Genomic DNA, 27,458 nt, shown 5'->3' with positions numbered 1-27,458 from the left:
GTTGAGGGGGAGATGAGCCTGCAGAATATTACTGTTACAGGGAAAGTAGAGGAAGAGGCCCCCTGCAAAATCTGGAGAAGGAACAGCAGGAGGGTTTGTCAGCACTGTTGACTGCTCTTGCAGAAAAGGCCCAGCAGGAGAATGGTGAGCTGAGTCATCACATTAAGTATCACAGAGGGCATTGAGCTTGTGGGATGGCACTCAGGCTTGCAGGTTAATGGATGCAGTTGTTGTCGTGGCTGAAGCACCGGCTGTAGAAAGGCAGCCCCTTTGCAGGCCCTGTCATGAAAGGCCTGAGGAGAAATGGGAGAGCCACAGGAGCCTCAAGGTGGAACCACAGGCAGGGAAGCACATCCGGAAAGGCTACAGCGTACAATGGGGTGGAACAGTCCAGTAAACGTGGACTGAAAAGTTTCCATTGGTTTTGGCACCTGGGAAGTCATCTGTGACAACAAAAGCGATGTCAAAAGTGGTTTACAGCCCATATCGTTTGTTGTTTTATACTTTTCCCCAGACTCTCAGAGATCAGAGGAAGGCTTGAGAAACACCAACAATGACCATTTCCAGGAGGAAACAGCAGCAGTCACTGTTTCCTGCTGGATCTGCCAGTTCGAGGGGATGTGAGCCGTCATGATGGTGCTGTATGTCTTGGACAGCGAACCGTGATATAATTAAGGGAGGAATTTCATAACTCCCCAGTTGTAATGTGTACATGTTTGGGAATGAGCTATGCAGGCTTTGCTGCTGCTGGAGAAGCAGACCCCAAGGGGGAAAGGTGGGGGTCACCGCCACTGATATTCTTCTTCTGGAGTCGGGTCCTTAGCTAGAGCTAGGACCAGAGTGGACTCTGGACATTGTAAGCCTGGTTATTCCCCATTGAGTATTAAAGACCACAGACAGAGTTCTCTCTGTCCAAGACCCTTTAATAATTGCACGTACCCCTGGTATTTCCAAGTTTACTTGTCCTTGCGATTTAAAAAAAAAAAAAATTATAAAACTAGTATACGGTCATTATAAAAACTTGATGGAGGCAAGTGAAGGAAAAGTCAGCAACCTGACCTTTTACTTCCAGACTCTTCCAGCCCTGGCTGAGACTGCTGGTCGTGGGCCTCCCACGATATTGGGCTGTGTTTTTGATACCTCTCTCAGTCACTGGATGGTGGATCACAGTGGGTCAAGGCTGTGTCTCTCATATTCACCGTCCTTTCTGCCACATAGGCAGCTCCTTAAATAAATGGGTAAAGGAACAAATGAATGAATAAATGAACAAATCAATGTTTTTAGCCGTTGGTAGTATTGCTTCCATGCCTTCTACTGTGATTTTCAGAGAGAAACTGGCTGAGAGGAAAGCACCTTTTTTTGTCACCTTTTGATTTGTAGGAGCGCTTCTTATATGGATGGCCCTGTTTAACGAGGGACAGGGTTTGTAGTCCCTTCATCCAGCCTGGAGGGGCAGATTTCTTCAATTATGTGCATAAAGTTAATCTATTCAGAACCTGGTAGGTGACTGTCAGGGGTGACAAGCTTAGCACTTCCGTGGAATTAGAAGGTGAGATACTTATCATGCATTTTAGGTTCTTAAAAAGGAGTATGTCTGAACTTCTGCACTGAGTTCAAACAGTTTGGAAGCCTTTACTGTGCCCCCTGTCTGTGTCAGGCAGTGAGGAACTATCACGTATACAGCAGTAGGACTGTCCAAGTGATGACAGGCCACAGTGTACGCCCAGAGATGTTCCGACAACGTGGGCAAAACCATGTTTATAGGTTTAAAAGGGGAAAGAGAATGCCCTGCTGATCAGTAGACCACAGAAGAAGGGGCCTATAGGAATGGTGAGAACAAGTATTCCTTCTGTCTAAAAATTTAGACTTCAGAGTACGGTCTTCATTCACTTGGAGCAGTGTTTCTCCGGGTGGGCTTGACACTACCTCTGTTAGAATCCTTGTTAAGACGGCATATTTCCACCCTACATAAGGACTGCACAATCAGAATTTCTGAGGAGGTTCCCTGGAGTCTGCATTTTAATCCCCAGAAAAGCTCATGTAAATTTAAATTGGAGCTAGGAGACTCACGGAACCTAAACAGTTGCTGGTGGGGTCAAGATCCCAAACAGCATTTAGGTTAAACTGATGTCTTCACAATCTGACCTTTCTTGCCTTCAATTAAATCCATAGAATAATGGCTTAAGTACAGGAAATGATTTTTGCCTAGTCCAAAATTCAAGTGTCTATTATAACAACTCGAATTACCCTTCAGTAAAAAAGCAAACATTTCCCCTTCTTTCTAACCCTTTTCATCCTAAACTTGGTTGGCGGCTGGGGGCCCTGTGAGGCTTACTCTGGGATATGAGAATAGAACCACACTTGCCATAATAGATCATATTCAGAGTGACGTTTCCCTGAAACACAGAGTATATTTTATACTGGGCCCTAGGACCGAATTTTTTATAATTCATAGAAACAGCATTGGTTCTGCAAGTTTTTCTCAAAACATTGAGTTACGAGAAACCACTCACTGTAAATCTAAGAAAGAGCTCCAGAACATTTAGCAAGTGTTGGTGCCAGAAGAATTTGTATGCATGCCTCATGTGATGACTGCTTTCAGGGGGTAATACTAATTTTAATGTATACATTTTGATTCTTTTTAAGAAGTTAAATACATTATAAATAGCATATGTTTTCTTCTGTCAGTTGACAATTAGTAATTTTTAAGCCATTAAGCTTTTTCTACAGTATTTCTTTGAATCATGTAAACATGTTTTTGAGCCCTTTTTAGAATACCTTTTGCACTCTGTTTTCTAGTTTAACCTCTTTTTTTAAAGGGCTACTTTTGGAAAGGTATGCTTGTAGTATAGGTAAAGGGATTTCTTAAAAATTTATTCTACTTAAATATGGGAAGGAGGCAGTTCAAGTAGGTTGAAGCGGTTCCCGTTTCCATCCACTCCCCATCTTCAGCTGAACAACAAAACACTTTCCCTTGTTATGTGTTGTTTTATGTCCTATTTGAGGCAACCTAACACAGCCTTCAGCACACACAGCCTTTACGTGTTGGCTCTGCTTCAATCTAAGAGCAGAAATAGCTTTATTACGGAGGTAAATTATGGATGGGAGCCACAAGTAATAGTCAGATACACACTAAAATGACCAGGGCCTCACGGGTAGTGGTTCGTAACATGGCTGCATATTAGATTCAGCCCTTTTTAAAGCACTGCCCTAATCCCACCCCAGGTGGATTTATTGGAATCTCAGGTGATGATTGGCCTCAGGTGGTTCTGATACGCAGTCAGGACTGAGACCCAATTAAGTTAAATGCGTCAGTGTTTCTCAGGGGCAGCTTTAAGACCTTCTTTATCTGAATCTCCAGGAGTGTTGCATTAAAAAGGCAGATTCCTTCCCGGGACCCTGGACCTGGTGAAACAGTTGCTGGGAGGGGGGCCAACCCTATCATCAAGTAAGTGCTCTCACTGATTGCAATGTACTCTGAAATTGAGGATCCCTAGGCTCTGGAGCACACAGTGGTTTCAGTAGACCTAGGTTAGGGATGTGCATCGGAAAGAGCTGGTGACAGCCGTTGAGAATCCGTGTTTTGGCTAGTTTATTTGGGCCACATGGCTTCTTGCCTTTCTGGAGAACTGCATTCACTCCCGGCCCTGCACCCTCTCATCTGTTCTGTTACCCAGAGTGATTTTAGGGTTTGAATGACTCATTCTAGCCTGTGGTTGAGTCTGTCAATTCACAAACACTGTGCTTGGTGTGGGGGTGTGAGAAGAGAACATCACGTTTAGTAGGATGTTTAATTTCGGTTGACAAGAGTCACAGATCCTCATGCAAAGATTAAGTATACTCAAAAAGGTAACATGAGACAGGGAAGCAAGCCCGTAGAATTCATGCAAAGGAAGGGTCTAACCACAGGCTCTGATTTGCACTTCAGGGGAGGGAGTCTTGTCCAGGGAAGATGGAGGAGACTTGGGGAAAAGTTGAAGACTTAATATTTTGGATCGAGAGCATTCATCTATTGGAAGACTTAGAATTTTCCTAGAGAATTTTGATGCATAAATACCAGTCATTTTAATTTTTTCCCTATTAAATGGGAATAATTAAAATTAAACTGCAGTTTTGAGTGAATGTGGAAGTAGGAGATGAATACAAATGCTGTTTTTTAGTTTTTGGTATTTAGTTGCTGTTACTGAGAGGTTTAAATAGGCACTATTCAGAATTTTGTTCTGGGAACAGAGTTACTCACCCAAATGCCAAACTGTCCACATGGGGTTTTTTTGTTTGTTTGTTTTTGCCCCTTTCCATTATTCTATATGAAACCTAACATTTACAATTCTGTAATTCTTTTTTGCTTTTTGGTTAATTTATTTTTATATTTGCGAATCACAGTCTTGTGTCTCAAGACGTATTTGTGTTTGCTTAGCCAGAACTCTGCTGGGGAGGAAAAGCTGAGGCGTAAAGGTTATTTCGGTAATTGTGGCTGGAATTAGGCAAAAACCTTTTGGGCTGGGAAAGTTTTTGGCAGCAGAAGTTACCAAGACTCTAAAATAAAACTTTGACAAAGTTTCTCTCTGTGGGCCTTTCATGGGTCTCTCTGTCTAGAGAGACCCGCGTCCGCCTTTCTGCTCCGCGTTGTGCCTTTACAGGCACGGGGAAGGCTGCTCAGGCAGGAATTAGGCCTTTGTTTACAAGGCTGGCTGCCTCCTGGGTGAGTCTGTGGTGGTTGGAATAATATGATAAATGGGATGATGCCTTTGAAAAAAATTTCCATTTAGCATTTTCTTCTCCCCCTGCACACCCAGAGGAACAGCTGTGGCAGCAAATGCAGACTTGAATCATGGATGCATATTTAGTCTTGTTTGACAATCCCAGATATTTTAGGCAGGATCGAGTCAGGCAAGCAGCATTACAGCACTCAGAGTGTCTTAATCAGCCAGACTGTTTGGCACACAAGGACCTTGTTTTACCCAAGTAGTAAATAATTCTCAACGAAGCAATATGATGTACCAAGTGCTCCCAGAGTCACACCATTCAGTATTTCACTGCAGCTTGTCAGCATCCCGGTCCGCATGCTGGTTCTGTTCTCCACTAGTTGTTATAAGTTGCAGTGTTTGAATTCTGAGTCCGGCCAGGTATCCATCGATGGTTTTTTATACATAATAAGGACTCCATGCTAATAGGACCCTCCCATTTTTCTTGTTTTTGTTTGTTTGTTTTTCCTGAGAATCTTTCATAGTGTGATGACTTGTTTCTTCTTAAGACCCTGGATCCTGGGATTTTGTCATTTGCCTCTGCTATGGATAAGTGGGTCTCATCCATTGAGTCGGCTCTCCATTTGGGGGCCTGCCTTCTCCCAGGCTCCTCTCCTCTCCTTTTCTCATAACCAGGGCTCTGAAATCCGTACTCTCCAGGTCTCCTCTCTCTCCCTGTGCCGCCCTTCTTGTTGGCTTCTGGGCAAAGATGGGAATGTGCTTTCACAGCTTTCTCCCATTCCACATCTGTCTGCCTCCCTGTTCACTCCACCGATTTTCCAAACAACAACAAAAATCGAACTCAAACACATTAACTTGAACTTCTCCCTTGACCTTGGTATCTCCCTCAAGCTACAAAACCCTTTCCTCTCCTCCAGACTTTTTGAAGGCATACTTTCCCAGGTTCTCAGTCTTATAGATTTTTAATGGGGCCTTATAATTTTTTTTAAATGGGATTATGACACAGGGTTGTTCTTTATTTTGATAAGGAAAATTATCAATGCCATTTTAGTAAAAGACAGATTTCAGCCCTCCAGGCAGAATATAATTTCTGATGAAACAGAAGACAACTGTCCTTTTAGATAAATTTGGCTTCATGGTCAGAAAATCTTGTCACCTTCCACCCAGTTGCCTTGTCTACTGATTAGGAATCCTGTGTCTCTTACTAGACTTGAGCCCCTACTGCTTTATACTCCCTTTTTCTTTTTCCACAGAAGCCGGTGGATGACACTGGCCTCTCAGCCTCCGTTTTTTGACTTCCCCTCAAACCATTATGTGTGTTTCCTCTTGAAGGCCACAGCAAATTCCCAGTAGCCAAGTCCACCTCTTCCTTACCTGTTGATTGTCGCTTGGTGATACTCGTTGCTCTCTGACTTCTTGGCTGTGCCCCCATAGTTCTTTTCCCTCTGCCTGTTGGGTGGCCCCTGCCCCATAACAGGAGGTTCACGCTTGCTTGCTTTCTCAGACTGTGCATCCACCCCCACCTGTGTGTGAAATGCCTGCCAAATGGGATAGCTCAGAGTTGCAGGCTTGTGTTTCTACCTCCTCTTTCTCTCCATAGTCATTTTCCCAGGCATCTCTTATTCGGCCTGTTTGGAGTTGATCGGATCTGACTGTCCCGCTCCTCAGTAGCTACCTCTCTGGCTTCCTCAGCCCCGAGGCAGATGAACTAGAATTTCAAAGCTCTGCTCTTCTACAATGGACAATCTAGTTAATGTTCCCAAGCCTGCTTCTGCATCTGTTAATCTCATAATTTGTTGTCGGGGGTTAGAGATGCTTCATGCAAAATGCCCTTTGCAGAACCTGGTACGTCATAGGCCCTAAGGATGGCGGCTCTTCCTCTTTGGAGACAGCCCCGTGGAACAGCAGGGATTGGAGGGGAGGAGTTCTTTTTCAGAGCCGTAACTGTCGCTTGGCCTGATCTTGAGCCTATCCCCAGCTTTTTCTCTGAGTGCCTGAGTTTCCGCTTGTGGCTGAGGTGGCAGTGATAATAACTGTTAGGTGATTAACTTCAAAAGAGGCTCCTCTGAGTACCAGGCAGTTGGGTAGCAATTTCAGATCTTCATCGGAAGCAGCAGTATTGTGTTAGAAACTGTAAAGTGTCTGTATAACTGAAGGAGGGCTACATGTATGTGTGTAAGTGTGCACACAGGCACCACCATGACGGCCAGCTGGGTTTGTCTGCTCAGCACTGACCAGGGTGAGCTATGGCCCTCGTTTTCTTTTTTAAAAAATTTTATTTTATTTAAATTGAGTTAATACCTTTAGGTCACGTCTTACATATTTTCCCTTTGTAGACTAGAAATATAAATGTAATTAAACTCTGATGGGCAGTTGTTCATCCTTGAACAAGTCTTAAAGTGGATTATTGAATGTCGATGCAGCGTTCAGGCAAGGTTAGCTGTCTCTGATGTCCATGCGCATGCTGTGAATTGCTATGTTCCTGTTAGGGTTGCCTCTGCCCCGGATTTCTTTGCAGGGCAGTTCACGGGGTGACTTTCTTTGTGATGGCTCCGTCTGTTTATGCTGCATTATTTTTCCTTCGTCTCTGACTTGGTTTAACATCAGTGATGTGGTAATGAGGTACTGTCTTCAAATTTGTAACAGTTCATGCAGTTACACCAATCTTTTTCTCAGATTGGTTACTAATAGGGGCACCTGGGTGGCTCAGTCGGTTTAAGCGTCTGCCTTCAGCTCAGGTCATAATCCCAGCGTCATGGGATCAAGCCCTGTGTCTGGCTCCCTGCTCAGTGGGCAGTCTCCTTCTCCCTCTGCCTCTGCCCCCCACTTGTGTTTGCTCTCTCTCTTTCAAATAAGTAAATAAAATCTTTAAAAAAAGAAATTAAAAAAAAAAAGAAGGTTGGATACTAACAACCAAGACTTATTTAAACACCCATTTCTTGTCTTTTGATAGAAGTTCTTGATGACATTTTTCCCTTTAGTCTGAGTGTTATGTTGGGGTTAAGAGGAAGGCAAGAAGACATTCGCCCCAGATCCCAGAAGTTGATATAAAAAGTGACCCACACTCAAAACCAGTCAGTGCTGCTTAAGAAGAATTGCCTTTTTCTCCCCTCTTTTATTCCTTTCCATCTTTGTGCTTTACCAAGTTATCCTGTATCTTACCTCATTGTACCTCTCAGTAGCCCTGGTTGTTGGATAAGGCAGATAATCTGAACACGCCCTTTGTGAGGGACCCAAGGCTCAAAGCAGTGGATGTTTACCTATGCTAAGTGAGGGTGCTGGCCCTGAGATCTCTCTTCTGATCCAGGCCCAGTGCAATGAGTGAGGAAGTATTGTTGAATGCCCGCCTGTTAAAGACCTACACTGTGGTAAAGGTGGGGGAGCCCCTGGGAGACATTGTAGATCTGATCCCTGTGTTAGTGGAGGACAGATCTAGGGGGAAGCGCGGTATTGAGTAAATGTTTATCACTAATCACCTTTGAGCAGAGTGCTTACAGAGAGAAGTATTGGGCACTGTGGGAGGCCCACTCTATCTGAGGGGATTCAAAGAAGGTTTAATAGAAATTTCATGACACTGTATTGCACTTTTGTCAGTGGCATTGATTAAATTCTTTCTCTTGCCTGGTGGGAGTTACATTAAGCAAGAAATAATGAGGAGACATTTTATTGTTCTCTTATTAATCAAATACTAGACTCAGCTTCAATACTACGTCATAACTGAAAGTTAAGATTAACCATGCCACAGGATTAAATTTAAAGCTTCCTTGTTACTTCGATATTTTTTATTACATTATCTTGAAAATGGATTATTTGGTTTTATTTAATCAGAAGAATTTGGGAGAAGCAAAATGTTTGAAGCTGTCCTAAACTGTCAGATGGGATAGCACTCCCCATCATCACCCCCCCTTCCCCCCACCCCGGGCTCCCTTCAGTTGAGTTTCTGGAGATTCAGAGGCAGCGCTCCCCTAGGCTTTCCACAAGTAGCTCGCGCCGGCGGCTGTTGGCAGCAGGGCCCTTGGGTTGGATTTTGCGGTTTCTCCTGACCTCACACATTCTTTCTAGAGACAAGACAAGTTTACAGTGAGGAGCACAGGATCTGCAGGGAGAAGGCCCACGTTCAAAGCCTGGCCCTCCTGCCTACTGGCCAGGCCCGTACCCCTGCCGTGCCTCTGTTCCTCATCCAGAAAATGGAGGCGATCTCCGTAGCCTTCCTAGTCATCGTGAAGACTTCCGGGAGTTAATTTGTGCGGAGTGCTGAGAAGCATGCATGATACTTTTTTAAATGCTCAGTACAGGCTGCACAGCCGTGGCTGTTTTTTCAGTCACAAGTTTCACAAAGTGTCCTCAGACTGTAGCATGGCTGGAACCAGGGATAGAGGCTGCCCCACACTTGGACCAAATCCAGGCCCCCAACCTTGCTAGCTAGCACCTTGTCCTAATGAAGCTAACACAGCCACCTTGCTGATGCAACGAGTGGAGATGATTGCTTACAGAGCTCTTGCCCCACTTTCAAAAATAACATTTCAACTTACCAACTTGCCACATAATAGGCCCAGAAGTTTAAAATATTATTCTTTGCAATTTTTTAAAAAGAATTAAGGAGCGCCTGGGTGGCTCAGTGGGTTAAAGCCTCTGCCTTCAGCTCGGGTCATGATCCCAGGGTCCTGGGATCCAGCCCCGCGTCCAGCTCTCTGCTCAGCGGGGAGTCTGCTTCCTCCTCTCTCTGCCTGCCTCTCTGCCTAGTTGTGATCTCTGTCAAGTAAATAAATAAAATCTTAAAAAAAAAAAAGATGAATTAATGGGGGGGGTCAGCATTTGATTTCTTTAAGCATTCCTAGGCTTCTTCAACTTCCTATGTCAACAATGCTGTCAACATGAATTAGATAACCCTAGAGAGTAGCCATAAAATACCTAAGACTTTCGTTTTGTGTAACGTTTTTGTGGTGTTCTCCGTGGAGAGAACCTAGTATTCTCACTTACTAACATCACAGAAGTTTTGAGCCCAGGAGGAAAAGAGATGCTATTTATATAAAACAAGAAATGCCAGTGAGTAATTGATTTATCCAGAAAGATTTTGTTCAATGTATGGGGGCTACCATCAAAACAGACTGTGCATAGTCCTCCACGAAAGGAAATGCCCTGGACGTTTGTAAACTCAAGTGTGCCTAGGAGAAACTTGAGACATCCATCAGTCCAATCTATCTCCATCACTAGAGGGGTCCCAAAATGGCAATAGCTTTTCAGGAAGGGGTGTGGTCCACCATGAGGATTCTGGGCATGTAGGAAGAGAGCCCTTATTCCCCACTGAAGAATGTGGGGTAAGCCTCTGTATTTTGGGGGGGCAGGAAAGTGAGGAAGGTAGAATCTCAACTTGGTGTGTTACAAATGGATGTCCAGAAAAGAATATGTCTTTTTAAATTACTATTTAACCGATCGTATCTGTGGTGAAAGCTGTAGTCTGTCTCGGAAGCCCTGGGGTTAATGGTGCCAGGATTGTTTTCTGGTGGCGGTGAAGATATTTTGCACTGACAGAGGTTAGGGGTAATTTTCCATTTCCTGTATACAGACTGTAGTAACGGTCATATTGGTAAACTACAGATTCACTATTTTTATTTTTAAGTACGATTATATCTCACTAATTTGAGGCAATTCTGATTCAGAAATAATCATGGCTTAGAGTGGGTCCAAATTAAAGGTTATCTTAAGAAAGTTGTAGGGAAAAGATTACTTAATTTTATAATCATTCACAGACATTTTGTAAATATCAAATTTTATGCTGTTATTCTTAGACTAGATGAGACAAAGCCAGTTTGAATTAATGAAAAACATGATTAAAATTTGTTTGTTTCACCTTATATAGAAGCTTGAACTATGGTGGTAGAAGTTTTAGGGGTACATTCCTTAATGAGTAGATGAAAATCTCATTATTTCTAATATTTTTATGTAAATAGGTGTTCAGAAGTTAATCATTATTGCTTCTCAGATAGTTAAAACAATGGCAAAAGCCCTCTAAATCATCTCATCTCTATTAATAATGCTACTGTTCTTCCTCAGATTATTTGGCCTTGAATGGAAACCAGTGGTCCTCTCTACTGGTTTCCTTCAAATATTAATGAAAGAGGTCAGAGTGCCATGTGCTTTTATTCATGCTACTCTGCTTTATCCTTGGGACATCCCTAAGCCAGAGGTGATTTCCCCTTTTTATCGAAGAGGAAACTCCTTGTCTAGCAAATTAATTTTAAATAGCTCAACCTGGCATTTGGTAATCTGTTATCAAGAGCTTGCTTCAGCCTTCTCTTCACATACTCCCATATTGATATCCTGAAGTTTATACTGCACCTTCTTTCCCCAGGACTTACCCTCTCTTCACTGCATTCAGTGCCCCATTCATGCCTGGGTTTCTCCTCCACTCTTATTTATTTGGTTCAAAGTGTAAGTTTTCTTTGTCTAATTTTCTCTTTTCTCTGAACTTGTGTAGCACCGAAGGTATGATGCGCTGGCATTAATTAAAAAAAAAAAGTCTGTTGATGACTCATTTTATAGTTAAGGAAACCAAGACACAGGTTAAGTAGTTTGCGCTCGGGCATAAAACTAGCAAATGCAGAAAACTGGTGCAGATTGCTCTTGTGGCTCTTTGGATTTGATGGAGGACAAATTGGATACAGGGCAAGACCATTAAAGAGGATATTCTAGACATCTAGATGATTGAGGTCTGAACTAACTTGATAACAGTAGGAGTGGACAGAAAAGGATGGCCAGGAACAATAATTAGAGAATATGAGAGGGATTTGGAAATTGAATGTAAGAATTGGCGTGGAGGAAAGGATTCAAATTAGTTTTTTAATGAGGTTAGTGCTCAGCCTAGGTTTCATTGAGACGGTGGCATTTATATATATTTTTTCATATTTTTACTCTCAAACCTCCTGTTTGTCCTGAGCAAAACATTTAAGGATCAAAGGGGATTTCAGCTGAGAATAATCTAAAAGCTTTATATTCCATCTTGTCAAAGATCTGGGACTAAGCAGTGTTCCTGCCAGTAGTAAAATGAATATAATACTAATCTTATGGGGAGAGTTCCTGACTCAAATGAGAGAGCAACTGTTATAGGGGCTTAGTAACATCAGCCTATCATTCATTTGGCACTTGTGTACTGCTTAAGCTCACTACTGTGTCAGCTTTAGGGAAGCAGCAACAGACAATACCCACAAGGTCTTTCTTTCCAATGAACACAGAACTTAATAAAGGTGATTGACTGCAAACAAAATTATTAAAACTGTCACAGATCTCACAAAAGTGAAGCCTGAGAGTGGGTGAATCCAGTCTCATCTTGCGACCCATGGAAGGTGTCCCTGAGTATATGACATTTTAGCTGGGTATTTAAGGGTGAGTAGATGTTTTCTTACTTGTTTTTTTTTATTCTAATACTTTTAGCACCCTAAAGCAAACCAGTATTCAGGACTCTTCAAATCACACCTTTCCTATCCTTGTCTAAAGCTTATATTTGCACAAGCAAATACGTTCTCTTTCTTTAAGTTCAGAACGTGCATATGGTAGAAGGAAATGGTCTTGAGAGTCAGGAGACCTGTGTTCTCTTTGCTGATCTGCTACTTCTCCTGTGTGTATGAGCAGGTTACCCTAAGGAGGGAATGCCTTCCTATGAGGCAGACCTCTCTGTCAGCTCTGCATGGACTGAGTCCAGCTGTGCTGTGTTCTCTGGCACTTACTTTTGTTACCCTCAGATCTCTAGATTCCAGATCAGCACTGACCAGAGTTTCTCACAGCCACTTTTCATGTGTTCCCCTGACAGGCCCGTCTTCCCAAGCCTCAGTGATGTTTCTAGTGCTCTGAAGAATATTAAAGATGATACCTAATGGACATTCCTTTCCTCTTTCTGTTTCCTTGCCTTTTTTTTTTTTTCCTTGTCTAGGATAGAGCAGCAAGTTGATGTAAAATGTGTACTTCTGTGTCCCGCTTGATCTTCTTTGGCACTTGTGATGTTCCTGGTGTGATGCATATACCTCTTTCCTCAGTCTTATAAAGACCACTCACCAGGCCTTGAAGTAGTGGCAGAAGAGGGACTGTCATGGAGTGTACAGGCCAGCCAGCACCTTTCAGACCAAAGCAGGCCACAGCATGTCACTGCCTCACTTGCCTAGATAGCTGTGCTTGTTCTGTGATGGATTTGTGTGTGGTCATTCATGCTTAAGCACGACGGTGCTGTGATCTCCGCATGGGAGGCTCAGGCACTCAGTGGAATAGGCCTGTGATGATGAGGAAGTCATTTCATCTCTCTGAGCCTCACTGTCCACTTTGTACAATGGAAGTTAAAATAATTTATGTTGAGGTGAAATAAAGTAATACATCTAATAGACCCACCTAGTATAATTTTACCTCAGGACCCCCATATGTTTGTGTGTTTTAAAAATCCATTCCAGACTAAAGTGTGTGTGCTTGTGTGTCTATAGCTGTGATGTTTATGAAACTAGGGTCATGGTGTTTGTTCTTTACTACCTTATATGACCATGCAAGGCAGAGAGGAGTGTAACAAGAATGTTACCACAAACTTAAATGATTTTGGCTTAGAAGTTTGAACTAAAAGCGTTTATGTAGCTTCTGATTACTTTGCGGTTGCTGGACCAGGGCATCCATTTCCCCTTTTATTTCTCTCTTCTCCCTGCCACTCCCACCTGAGAAATATTAGGTATGTTTTGGCTTGGCTTGCACTTGTAGAATTAGTAGAAGAAACAGCATGGGACCAGGAGAACCTTTTCTATTTAAGGCCTTCTTAATGTTAATATGTCCAAAATAAATGTACCCTTGAAATTAAATGCTATAAAATAAATCTTTAAAGCCCTAAAAGCTGTAACCCCAGGTTTTGTACCAAGAGAAAGAGAAATTTAACAATTTTGGTCATTTCAAAATCAAAATATTTAGTGATCAGTAAACATAGGGAAAAATATTCAGCCTCATTAGTAATAAAAGGAATATAAAACAAAATGTTGCCAGGCTATTTTTACCAATAGTATTAGCAGGATTTTTGTTTTTTTGTTTGTTTTAAGAGTGAGAGCAGGGTAGAGAGAGGGTAAGAGAGAATTTTAAGCAGGCTCCACGTTCAGTGTGGAGCCCAATGCGGGACTCGATCTCACCACCCTGAGATCATGGCCTCAGCTGAAATCAAGAGTCAGATGCTTAACTGACTGAGCCACCCAGGTGCCCCAGTATTGGCAGTTTTTAAAAGTAAGAGAAAGAAAGGAGGAAGAGAAGTGTTGAATTAGGCACCTTGTACAGGCTGATGGAAGTATAAGCAGTAAACTTGCCTTCCTCTAAGGCAGTTTAATAGTATTTACTGAAGACTGTAGACTTGCTAATGCCTTTGACACAGTAATTACAATTCTGGGAGCTAGCCTAAGGAAATAATCAGAAATGGATATAAATATAATTATAACATCAGGAACTTGGAAACAACCTAAATGTCTAACAATGAGGGATTGATTAAATGAAATATGAAAATATATGCAGTGGGTTTTCTGCCATTAAAAATGGCAAACTGGACAAATAAAGATGGGGAAAAGTTTGTAAAATGATGTACATTGAAAAAAGCCCAAATCAGCATGAATCTAGTATTTTGAAATATAATCTTTTTATATACACTGTGTGTGTTTATGTGTGTGATGGCAGTGAAAAAAATACATCAAAGTAAATCATTATCTCTAGGCGATGGAAATGCTGTTGGTTTTTATTTTCGTCTTTGGACTTTTGTGTAATTTCCAAATTGTTACGTTTATACCCAGAAGAAGAAAGCCCATAATTTAAAGATGCATACTCTGGAATACTGTGTACTGATATAACTATGTGAAAATGTAAGAAAAACTAGCTTACTGGGAATTACGACAGAATGCCATCTGTGACTTCTGATAGGGTGATGGGACTTGGTGGTGGTGGTTTTTTTCCCTCCACTTTTCTTGAGAACTAATTGACTGACATTCATCACTATATGTAGAGAGTATGATGGTCTGATTTACATATATCGTGAAATGATACCACTCAGCTAACATCCATCATTTTATATAGATAAAATAAAAGGAAAAGAAAGAAAGGAAAAGAAATTTTCTCCCTTTGATGAGAACCCATAGCACTTCTCCTCTACCAATTTTCAAATATTCTATAGAGCAGTGTTAGCTATTGTCATCATGTTGTACATTACATCCCTAGTACTTACCTGTCCTATAACTGGAAGTTTGTACCATTGACCACCTTCATCCAATTTTCCCCCCTCTGGTAACCACAAATCTGATCTCTCCATGGGTTGTTTTTGGGTTTGTTTATAAGATTTCACATATAATTTGAGTTCCTACATTATTTGTCTTTTTCTGACTTATTTCATTTAGTATAAGGTCCATCCATTGGCTCTTGAATAGTTTTTCTTTAATGTGCTTCTACTAAGAATATATCTTCTATTAGGAAAGCAAATATAAAATAAAGATAGAAAAATACTCTAGAAATCAATGCCTCATTTAGGTAGAGGTAGTACTTACTAGATATTCTCTTGTGACTTTTGTCCATCTTGAGGATGATGAAAAGTAGTAATGATGGTGGTAAATGATAGATGTTTTCTTTGCTCCTACAGATATTCCTGAAATTCCAGAAAGCATCTCATTCTGTAAAGCACTGCAGATAGCTGACTTCAGCGGAAACCCACTGACTAGGTAACCTTTCTGCTTGCTTTGCTGTCTATAGTACTGAGGATACCCTCTTTGAGAACCAAACCATGAACACAACCTGGTCAGCCATCGTGGGGGTACCCAGATGGATGGCTATCTTTATCAAAGATGATTGACCTACGGGGCGCCTGGGTGGCTCAGTGGGTTAGGCCTCTGCCTTTGGCTCAGGTCATGATCTCAGGGTCTTGGGATCGAGTCCTGCGTTGGGCTCTCTGCTTAGTGGGGAGCCTGCTTCCTTCTCTCTCTCTGCCTGCCTCTCTGCCTACTTGTGATCTCTGTCAAATAAATACATAAAATCTTAAAAAAAAATGATTGACTTTCACAGATACTTGTTTATAAATCACACTGTGCAGTAAAAGATGCACATGTGCTATTGATGGAACATTGAACAGATATTGGGTGAGGGGAGGCACCATGTAGTAGTATACAAAACAGGAGTGAGGACTACATTTCTGAAGCCATGTGAAGCACCGAAGTAGTTCATAGATACTCTGTACTCTATTGCTTATCTTGTGGGATAAGGCTGAGTTCTAAACTCCCAGAGAGCTTACCCTCTAGTTATCCAAGAAGTCCTAATAAGGGATGTTTTTTCCACTCCAGTAATGAAACATATTTACTGTCTCAACTTTCCTCCAACTCTTCCTTTAAAACAAACAAGCAAAAACTCTGCTCACATCACTGTTCCCTTACTTTAGCAATAACTGTGAGGATTTCTTTGGGGTTATTCTTCCACATAGAGCCACCTGTCACTGTTCTACTACTGATTCCGATCTTGCTTCTTCTGGTATGACACAGCACCTGCCTGGGCATAGCTGAGTGGTACTGTTATAAGCCCCTCCTCATGGCTGCTGGCTGAGTCATGAGGCCACTGATCACTGCCTTCCAGATGCCTGTGTTGCCAGGTTACCTGAATTGTTGTACACCTGGCAATGCAGAGGCAGTCCTCAGGAAAAGTTCTTAGAGGTACCTCTAACCCGGGTGGGTCCATGTCTATGATTTCTAGACCCTGTAAGCAGCCTCAGAATAAATGTATTCTTCCCACTTCCCTTCTGTTCTTTTTTTTTTTTTTTTTTTTTTTTTAGGAAAATTGAGATGAGGTTAAAATTTGGGATACATATCACCCATTGCTTGGGTCTTTCTGGGTATGGACTGCCAGGGAATGTCTATTTGGTGTTGTTTTCCCCATATCTGGTATTTTTAAGAAGTAAATATGTTTTTAAAATATTTTTGATTTTCCTCTTTTGGATTTCAGTGACTATGTTACTAATAATATCTATTTTTATGAAAAGCAGTAAATTCAGTAAGCTCTAACTTATCGCTGCCCTCGAGTCTTGTCTTCTTTCTTAACCATCATCCATACAGTTGTCCCCGTTCTTCAGACCTTTCTGTAGTCCCTGTCCCTAAGGTAAAGTCCTTGCTTCTCCAGGTGTTATGCCGCCTCCCCTTCCTTGTGTCTGAGCTTGGCCTGTCTTTGACGTTCATTGCCCTCGGTTGCCTGTGTCAGACGTCACACTCGCTGTTATAAAGTACTCATAGGTCATTTGTTTCACTCTCTGCTCTTTCTGCACTCCTGTAAGGTATATATTCCGCATGACATTTCTTTGGGAAGCCTTTACTTACTCCCCAGAATCCCCTCTGCGGGGCTTCTGAGATGTTCAGTGTGTACTTTTTTCATTAACACTTGGAACTTATATTTAAGTTTTCACCTTGACCAAGACTTCCCAATTAAACTGAGAAAGTTAACTTATATTCCTCTGTTGTTTATCATTTTATCTTCAGCTCTCCCTTAATTTCTGGAATGGAGTGAACTGAACTAAGCTATTTATCCTTAAGGCAGCTTGTAGGTTTAGGCAGCTGGGAAATTCTCATTATGCTGCCCTGGAGGTTTTTTTCCTTTTTTTTTTTTTTTTTTTTAAGCCATTCAATTGCTTAATCCCCTTTTCTACCTCTTTAGTTTTCCTTTTCTAATGCCTGCTGACACATGACTTTAGCATTATCTCAAAATTCCCTGGACCAGAACACACCCACATTGTAGGAGGCTTTACTCAGTTTTTATCCTGGCTTCACATTTGGGAGGTTTCTTAAAGCCTTTTTGATTTGGCAGGTGCACTCCTTTAAGAATTATGACGACTTATCTGTGAGTGGAAAGGACCTGAAACATTATTGAGTTTGACCTACTTATTTTATGGCTGAAGAAATGAGGCTGAGAGGCTAAATGACCTTCTGAGATGATGTGACCTCTGAGTGGCAGCTCAGACTAGAATTCCCTTCTTTGAGCCCGATGTCTGTGCCTCACACTTACCGGTTCAGCCCTTAATGCTGACAGCCAGTAAAAAAAGGAAGTCAGCCATTTAAAAATATATTTTCTTTATATTGAAGATCATTTTAGCTAGTTTTATAAAATGATATGTACTTTAAGTAGAAACTCAGGTAAGCAGATGCAGTTGCATCTTCTTAAGTATAAATAAAAAATCTTACCTCTGTTATGCTATGGAAGAGGTTTCAACTTTGTTGAAACCATTCCTGAGAATGTATCTCAGTCATAATAAAATCATAGAACTCTCATCTTGCAGGGCTTGGATTTTCTTTTGAAGCTTAGAATTACCTATATTTTATGTTAAACAGTAACCTAGAATTTGCTTTTTAAAAAAAGGAACCTAGAAAAAGAAAAAAAAAATGAAAGACTCTAATGCAGAGGCTATCGCTAAAGCAAGAAGTTCTTCCTACCCCTCCTCCTCCCCCTCCAAAAAAAAACGGGTCATGTGTTCTGTTGTCTATATCAGCAGATTTATGTATAAAGACCTTTGGCATTTTAGATTCAACAAGATCTTTTTAACTTTAGTTTTTTTTTTCCTCCGTAACTGGAAGTAACCATAGAAATACTGAAAGTGAGCTTTCTTTGCAAGTTTTTGAATATTTTTATTTTGAAATCTAACTCTTCAGTAGAATTTAAGGGAAGTATAAAAAATTTCCTTTTGTGTAGAACATAGTGAAACATATAATAATCTCAAGTGACTGGCATCTTAAATAGAGTTAAAAGAAAAATATTAAGAAAGCGGCAATTGCTGTCAATTGATCACTTCTGAGTAATTCATAGCCTTGCCTTGGGTATTATAATCTACAGAACAAAAATTATTAAGCTGTTATCCTATGTTTTATTATAATCTTCTGGGCTAAACTTTCTTTATTTTCTGCTAATCAATCAAGTGTTTTCACTCATAGTCACTTTCCGCTTCAGCAGCTGTTTATCTGTTTCTGCCACAGCATTTGTTCTCCTTTATTCTGAGAGCTTGCATATCTTTTCTAATTATTTCTGGATCCCCCCACCAAGCATTTATCATGCCTCTGTACTTCTAGGTAAACTGAGCCTTGGATTTTGTTCCTTATCAGTGCCTTCTGTCTAGGAAGACAAGGCAAACATGCCTTTTATACTTTAGTTTACAGGAGGTTATTTCAATTAACATATGGCAGAACTCATTGTATTTATGTCTAGTTTACACTGTACATGCACTTTTCTTTTTCAGTTAACAACATTTTGTTGTCATTGCTGTTTCAGATTGCCAGAAAGCTTTCCTGAATTACAGAATTTGACGTGTCTTTCTGTAAATGACATCTCACTGCAGTCCCTGCCTGAAAATATTGGCAAGTAAGTTTTTTGTGAGGTTTGTGTATGTCAGGGTGGAAGGGTGTTTATAGCATCCACTCCAGCCTCCTCTTTTACAGCTCTGATTTTTCTACTCAGAAAGCCTCTTACCCAGTCTCAAATCTCACCCTAAAGAAGGATCATAACCTGACTCCAGTATTTTTTGCTTTCAGTTGCCCCTAAATTTTTAGGGCCAGAAACGATAATGCTGCTTGTTACTACTGAAAAACCTAATTTGTTTGGACATGCTCTTCAAACTGTTGGATTCCAAAGTAGTTAACTTAAGCAAACAAGGTCACTCCAGTCGTATAGGCAGCTAATAAATTAGGTAGTCGTAGTGTTAGGAACTATCACCCTTGGCAATTTTATTGAAAACTTGGAGTGGGTACCCCTGAACAACGGCTGTGTCCACCAGTGTTTGTCCATACAGACCAGAGAATAGTGGGGGAGGGGGGACGGTGTGTTTGGAGAGCAGGTGTGGAACTGGGAGACTGATGGGTTGGGATGAGTACATTTCCACATTCCTGGCTTAGAGGTCGGGGAGGACGGCTATGGCAAGAAATAAAAATGTTCTCTTACTCATCCCCTCAGATGAATTAATTATCTCAGCAGATCTTTTCCGTACCTCCAGGACATACAGTGGGTTAAGTCAGGCTCATGATTCATGCCTTACCACCTAAACTAAAAGCCCAACCTGGCCAACCAAAGCTGGCGGACCAGTGTTCCCCAGGGTCATAAAACACTTCCTTTGTGCTCACCTGTCCTGCCTGAGTCCTAAGGCAAAACAGAAATTTCGTTTTTGAGAACTGCAGTGTGTCTGACAGATGTCTGTTCTGCAAAGGGTCTCTCTCCAGAGGTCTGTGGAAGTAGCCTGTTTTTCACAGACAAGTTTGCCCTCTTCTCCCTCCTATGCAGGTGGAAGACAGCCTGCAAGTTCATGCTTTTCTGAGATGCAAGCTGTTTAAACATTTGTCAGTAGACTTGCTGATGCAGTTTTGTGTCCTTAATGTCTCAGGAGGGGAAGGAGACAGGAAGCCCCCAGTATACTCTGAGTTTATGGGATCTGTTGCAGAGGAAACAATAATGTCTTACTGTGGATTTCATGACTTACCGCTTTTGCTGTGTCAAGATTCATGTATTTCTAATGAATATAGTAGTAGCCATTTAAAGATCTAAACTGACTCCTCTTCCTCCTCAGGAATCTCTGGAATCTAATTCCCTTGATACCCTCCTTCCTATTCCTTCTCAGCCTACCACTGCCTGCTTGCTTGTTCACCCCTTCGGTCTCCCAATTCATATCCTTTTTAACAAGCCTGAATGCTTTAAGAGAAAATATGTTCTTATAGACAAAAGTACCCCTGTCACTTCCCACTGCATTGTTTTAGTAAAAAGTGTTACTTAATAATAATTTTAGAATAAATTACATATCCTTTGTTCCATCTTTTCTCTTAGTATCTGTACTCTGTCAGTGTTTAGGATTTCTTGTTTATCTGCATATTCTGTCAATAGTAAGGGTACTGTTGTGTTTTGTTTTGATTTTAGACTTAATCATCTTGTGCTACTATTATGGCCTTATGTATACTGATTGATTCTAAAATAAACTCTCACTTTGAATTTGTACCCTGTGGTGAATCATCACCCAGGAAATAAGAATACGGGGCAGATAAGTGAATCAACTATTTCCTATTAGGTCAATTTGTGAAAATGAAAAATGGGGAGTTTTCTGTTCCTGGTTGTTGTTATTATTTTTAATCAAAGAAGAGACTCCATGATTTCTACCTGTTGGATTTAAGATTTATGCACACTAAAGTAACAGCAAGTTTTCACTTAGTAGAAAAGAACAAAGAACAGACTCCTTAGAAAAGATTGGGCACCTCTGGTGTCCTAGACTGTGCTGGAAAGGACCTTGAAACAGTTGAAATGGCAAATTGTTGTGGAAATTGCATATATGCATAAGTATACTACATTTTTAAGCAAGTCAGTATTTGAAACTTACGGACTTACCTCATAAAAACAATTCTTCAGTTTCCCAGGGGATTCCCAGATGGTTTCTTGAGCAAATGGTTCTAGAGCACTGAACCAAATATTTAGTAACCAAACAGCTACTCAGAGATAGTATGGTTTTATAATTCAGGCACAAACATTTGATATTCCAAAAAAATTTGAAAAAGACATGAATGGACATCTGAATGATCAGCGTTACTGTTATCTTTGTAGATTCTGAAGTGAGAGTTTTTGTGTAAATTAACTCAGCTTATGGGTCAAATGCACCAGCTCCCTCAGTGTCTGCCTTTTGAGCATCACTGAAAATGGGACCTCAGTTTCTCTCTTCAGCGACTAGCACAGTACTTGGCATGAACTGGGAAAGCTATGGATGTGTCAAGGACGTGGGCCACCTCACGATAGGCAGGAGCGTCCAGCCTAGAGAAGAGTGCGAGGCCTTTAGGGCAAGCCAACTGCCGTGCCTCAAAGCTGGGGCCACCAGTGAGCATCTGTCCCATAGTGTGTTCAGTTTGCTGATGGTCGGGTAACTGGAGGAGTGTTTGGGGGTTGATGGCAAATTTGGAACAGGAGCACGCTCTTATGGTCTCTGCCCCGTGTTTCCCACTACTCCTCCCACACTACCCCTGCATGGCCCTTGGGGGCACAGCAACATTTTCTTAGTGGCCCTGGTACTATCTAACTGGGGCAGTTATTAAATAGGTAACTCTAACCAACTTAAGTACTTCTGCCCTAACAACCTGGTAGCTATTTGAAAAAGCAATACCTATAAATGGAAAGAATAAATATTTTTATTTCATTTTTAAACATTGCCACATATTTCTGCAGGATGTGGGTCCCTGCCGGGCACTGCCCGGCCTCTCACACCGCCACCTCTTTTCCTGTTCTACACTGATTTTTCACCCGGTAGTTGCCTTTGTCACTGAAAACCCAGCTTTGCAAAGATACAATGTCTTAGAGGGAAAGTCACGCCGTCTAGTGTGGAAACTGAACGATCTGAGCTCGTGGTTCACGTAGCGGCTAACAGATGTGGAGTCTTGCCGTGTCCCTCTCAAGTGTCAAGTATTCTGTGGTGTGCCTGTGAGCTGGCTGCTGCTTCCCTGGGCACCCCAGTGCATGAAAGCTGAAATTGTTGCTCCACTGAATCCTGGAGTGCCCTTTTAGGAACACTGGGGAGCACAGAGCCCTGGCCGTCAGAGTGTGGGAGGGAACTGGCATCACACGGGGGTCGTACTTTCCAGGGGTGCAGAGCGCTGCAGCTCACGTCCTACACTCCACTGCCAGGTGCCAGCGCTGTGGTTACTTTAATAAAGCAAGTCTCTCGAAGAGTAGAGTCCTTCTAATACATCTCAGTGAGACGAGGAATAATCACGAAAATCTTTTGAATCACACTGGAGCACTCTGGTTCCCTCATGCAAAGTCACACATTTTTTCTTTTACTAAAAAGTTGTAATGTCCCCAATTTGCTGACCCTTTTCTGTGACTGCACATTAGTGTGGTACCTTGTCCTTCAAAGTAAAGGTGATGTTTAACAGTGAGTGAGATGCTAACTCGTCTTCAAAAGATTTTGTTTTTAAAATTCTTTTTTGTTAAAGATACAAAAACACAGCAACTTCTGATGAGTCTTCCTAAACAAGTGACTGACGTCGGTGGGGTGGGGGGGTGGCAGTTTATCAGCAGAATTTCAATAAAGATCTTACCATAAGCAGAAGATACTTTTAAAAATTAGTATGACGATTTAATAAATGAAGCTGAGAATATGGTTCTTCTTGAAAGAGTCAGTGTGGGGCGCCTGGGTGGCTCAGTGGGTTAAAGCCTCTGCCTTTGGCTCAGGTCATGATCCCAGGGTCCTGGGATCGAGCCCCGCGTCGGGCTCTCTGCTTAGCGAGGAGCCTGCTTCCTCCAATCTCTCTCTCTGCCTACTTGTGATTTCTGTCTGTCAAGTAAATAAAAATCTTTAAAAAAAAAAAAAAGAAAGAAAGAGTCAGTGTAACTTGTGAAGAATTTTTTCACCTAGCGTAGCCATTACACCAAGCAGTAAAATAATTTAGAACCAATTGTTTTGTCCCCAGACATAAAACAAAAGATTGGCTACATAATACAGGGCTCTCACACTGACAGCCCAAAATACTTTTTATTTAAAGTTTAATAAAATATTTTTAAATGCTTTCTTTTTTACCTAAAGAACGTTAAGTGAAAAGTACCTCTGTGTACTTAAGTGTGTGAGGACGCCCATTCTGGAAGAGACTAGGAGTCATTTAAGCTGGATGGCAGTTCTTCAGTTCTTTTTCAGGTCCCTAGGGGTCGCAGCGAACTCTGGCACTGTGGAGAGTAAAAAAGGTGCTCTGGTGGGTGGGCTTTGCTGATCCTTGTTTGTGCCAGGGCAGGTCTCTCATTAGCTTTTTAATTTTTTTTAATATTGATGTTGCATTTAACATTTGCTTGAAAAAAGTCTGCAGCAAATAATTTTCAAGTGAAGTGTGGAGACCACTGTTGCTGCTGCCCAGTACTACTTGTCTACTGCACCATGGAGCCTTTACCGTGATGTAGACCCAGCACGCTTTGCTCAAAGCCAGTGCAAAGCTTCAGAGCCTGTCATGACAATGAGCTTTAAAATTGTTTCCCTGTTTCCTGTCTTTACCAACTAGCCGAGGTTTGTCCTCCCTAAATGATTGAAATTCTTCCTCTTTTGTCAAGCCTTCTCCAACGATGGGAAGAGGTGATGTAGATCCTCAACGCACAGGTTCCCTGACCGATGCTTTACTGCCCGTGCAGTGAGCACATTAGTCTTTTATCTGTACATAGAGGTTTAGCGGTATACATAGAGGTTTAGTGGTTCAGTGTTCAAGTGTTTGCACCTGGATCACATTGTACGCTGTAAGTGGGGGAGTCTTTGGTTGTTAAACTCTCTTTGTGTCTAGACCAACCCTAGTGTTGCTCCGTCATAACGAATGAGTAACCGGGATCAGGCGCACAGTGTTACCTCCTTCACTCTGCTAGCTTCCAACCTGATGGTAGAGGCAACCCAGTTAGGTTCTTAAAACTTTTTGAGGACCACATTGGCCTCTTCCTATGCAGTCAATTTTCTGACTTAATGCCATATTTGTTGATTAAAGAAGAAACTATGGAAAAAAAGAAACCTATCTCCATTGCACTTAAAACCTTTTAATGAAGAATAATTGTTGTCCATTAATATTGCTTAGTTTCCCTGATAAAAGGAGCCATTAGGGAGAGATTTTAGTATATATTTTCAGGGGGAAAATAATCTCACCAGAAGAACTGGTAAGCTTCTTCGTTTTAAGATTTTTTTGTATTTATTAGAGCAAGTAAGAGCAGGAGGAGGAGCAGAGGGGGAGAGTGGGTCTTAATGTCGGGACCCCTGTCGAAATCAAGAGTCGTACGTTTAACTGACCGAGCCACCCAGGCATCCCAAGCTTCTTCCTCTTAATATCAGTTCTGACATTTATCACATTTCCTTTTCTGCTTTTGTTACGAGACAAAAATGAGAAAGCTCATAGCTAATTTTGATGATCAGTGAGAGCAGCTGTATTCATATCCATGAGTTGCAGGAAACTGAGGAGTTGGAGGAGCTGTGTTGCTGACATTTACAAGGGAGGGTGCTCTGTTAGGCACACATACGGCGTCAGTACAGCAATACTACTCGTGGTTAGTCTTAACCATCCTGAGTTTCCTAAGCTTTGTCTGTGAAATGGGGATAGATAGTTCGCCCAGGTTTGTGTTGCTGGTGGCTGGAAGAGCTGGGATTTTGAACTTAAACTTTGTTCCATGAAGAAGCTGCACTTTCTATTTCTTGAAATTTTTTACATGTTTGCATTTTATAAAGACCTCTTTATATCCCTTTTAGAAAACCCTGGGGGTAAAATTAAGTAAATGACTACATATCACTGAAATTGCCAGTTATCATGGGAGGGCAGCAGCCAAGAAGGGAAGCATTCCTTATGGTCTTCACAGAGTTCCCAGGCTTGGGTAGGCTTTAAGGAGACTGGCTGAATAATACTGACTTTTCAGATAGGCCCTTGAAAACACTGTTTGGTGAACAATGACTTTTTGCTTTACTCTCACTAAAACCTCTTGGAGGATTCTACCAGTAAAGCCAGGAAGGATACTTTTGCTTTAAGGAGTTTTCAGATGTTGGTACAAAGTGTAAGTGAATTTGTCTTTCAAAAACCATGCTAATGAAATATTTTTCTTGAGATCAGTTTTATCAATTTCTACTCAAGTAAATCCCATACCTTTTTTTTTTTTTTTTTTTTACTTTTCAAAAATGGGTTAGCCTGCAGATGAACATGATCTTATATAGAAAGAATCCTAAGGAATCCACAAAAAGCTATTGGAGTTAGTTAATGAATTCAGCAAGATTACAGGATACAAGATTAAAATGTAAAAATCCATTTTATTTCTATATGCTAGCACTGAGCAAACCAAAAATGAAATTAAGAAAACAGTTCCCTTTATAAAGCACCAAAAATAATGAAATAGTTAGGAATAAATATAACAGAAGAAATGTAAGACACGTATATAGCGAAGTACAAAACATTGTTGAAAGAAGGTAAAAATGACCTAAATAAATGGAAAGACATTGTGTTTATGGATTAGGAGACTTAGTATGGTTATGATGGCAATACTCCCCAAATAAATCTACTTATTCAACTCAATCCCCATCAGAATTCTAGTTGGCTTTTTTTTGTTTTGCACGAATTGACATGTTGAGCCCCAAATGGAGATATGAGACCCAGAATAGCCAAAACAGTCTTAAAGAAGATGTGCAAAATTGGAGGATTGACACTTCCAGATTTCAAAACATAACTAGCAAGGTTCAGTGATCAAGATGCGTGGTACTGACAAAAAGATAGACACAGAGTTCACTGGAATAGAATTGGGAATTCAGAAATAAACCCTTGCCATTTATAGTTAACTGATTTTGACAAGAGTGCCAAAACAGTTCAGTGAGGAAGGATAGTTTTTTCAACAGATGCTGTTGGGACAACTGACTATCCATCCATATGCGAAAGAATGAAGTCCCACCCCTACTTCACACCACATACAAAAATTAATTCTAAATGGAGCAAAGACTTAAATGTAAGAGCTAAAACTCTTATAAGAAAATGGGTAAATCTTCATGACTTTGGATTAGGCAGTGGTTTCTTAGATGTGACACCAAAAGCCCACACAACAAAAGAAAAAATGGATAAATCTGGACTTCATCACAATTAAAGACTTTATGCATCAAAGTCCACTATGAAGAAAGTGAAAAGAAAATGTACAGGTGGGAGAAAATATTTGCAAATTATGTATCAGATAAGAGCCTTGTATCCACAATATATAGAGAATTCTTAAAACTCAACAGTGAAAGATAAATAACCCAATTAAAAAAAATAAAGATGGAGATTTGTCCAAAGAAGATAAACAAATGCCCAATAGTCACATAAAAAGATGCTCAACATCATTTTAGTTATCAGATAAAAGCAAATCAAAACAACAGTGAGATACCACTTTAGACACACTAATTCTAATAAAAACCAATAATAACAAATGTTGGTGAAGATGTGTAGAGACTGAAGCCCTCATCCACTGCTGGTGGGAATGTAAAGAGAAGCATGCCCTGCACTTGAAGGAGCAGGTCCCACTTCAAAAAGCTGGAAGTAGTTACCATATAACCCAGCAATTCCACTACCAAAGAGAATTTAAAGCATGCCTCACAAAAACTTGTGCGTGGATGTTCATAGCTGCTTTTATTTGTAATAGCCAAAGGGTAGAAACAACTCAAATTTCTATCAGTGATTAACTGATAACCAAAATGTGGTATATTCATCTAGTGAAATATTTAGCCAAAAAAGTATTGGGGTACCAATACATGCTACAACAGGATGAACCTTAAAAACATGTTCAGTAAAAGAAGCCGGATAGAAAAGGCCACATAGTGTCTGATTCCATTCAAATGACATATCCAGTATAGGCAAATGCATAGAGACAGAAATTAGATGAGTGGTTGCCAGTGCCTGGGGTAAGGAGTGAGGGAGGGTAAGTGTTGGGAGGGCAGAGCCAGGATAAGAAACAACCTCTGATGGATATGAAATTTCTTTTTTTTTAAATTAATTAATTAATTTGTATTAACATGTAATGTATTATTTGTTTCAGGGTGACAGGGCTGTGATTCATCAGTCTTACACAATTCATAGTGCTCACCATAGGACCTATGTTCATCACCCAGCCACCCCATCCCTCCAACGCCCCCTCCACTCCAGGAACTCTCAGTTTGTTTCCTGAAATTAAGAGTCTCTTATGGTTTGTCTCCCTCTCTGGTTTTGTCTTGTTTCATTTTTTTCCTCTCTTCCCCAATGATCTTCTGCCTTGTTTCTCAAATTC

At 41.0% G+C, this 27,458-nt stretch overlaps 1 protein-coding gene across 1 annotated transcript in view; it reads left to right on the top strand.

Moving 5' to 3' along the window:
• LRRC1 (leucine rich repeat containing 1) overlaps nt 1-27,458 on the top strand; it is a 148,065-nt gene that overhangs the window by 85,597 nt on the left and 35,010 nt on the right. The window contains exons 3-4 of the mRNA XM_032864515.1: nt 15,334-15,412; nt 18,984-19,073. Coding sequence (XP_032720406.1) covers nt 15,334-15,412; nt 18,984-19,073 — 169 coding nt within the window. The remainder of the gene's footprint in view (nt 1-15,333; nt 15,413-18,983; nt 19,074-27,458) is intronic.

This window comes from Lontra canadensis, unplaced genomic scaffold (assembly GCF_010015895.1).
Source record: "Lontra canadensis isolate GAN:19392208 unplaced genomic scaffold, GSC_riverotter_1.0 scaffold27, whole genome shotgun sequence".
Lineage (NCBI taxonomy): Eukaryota > Metazoa > Chordata > Mammalia > Carnivora > Mustelidae > Lontra > Lontra canadensis.
This window is presented reverse-complemented; position numbering and strand designations above follow the sequence as displayed.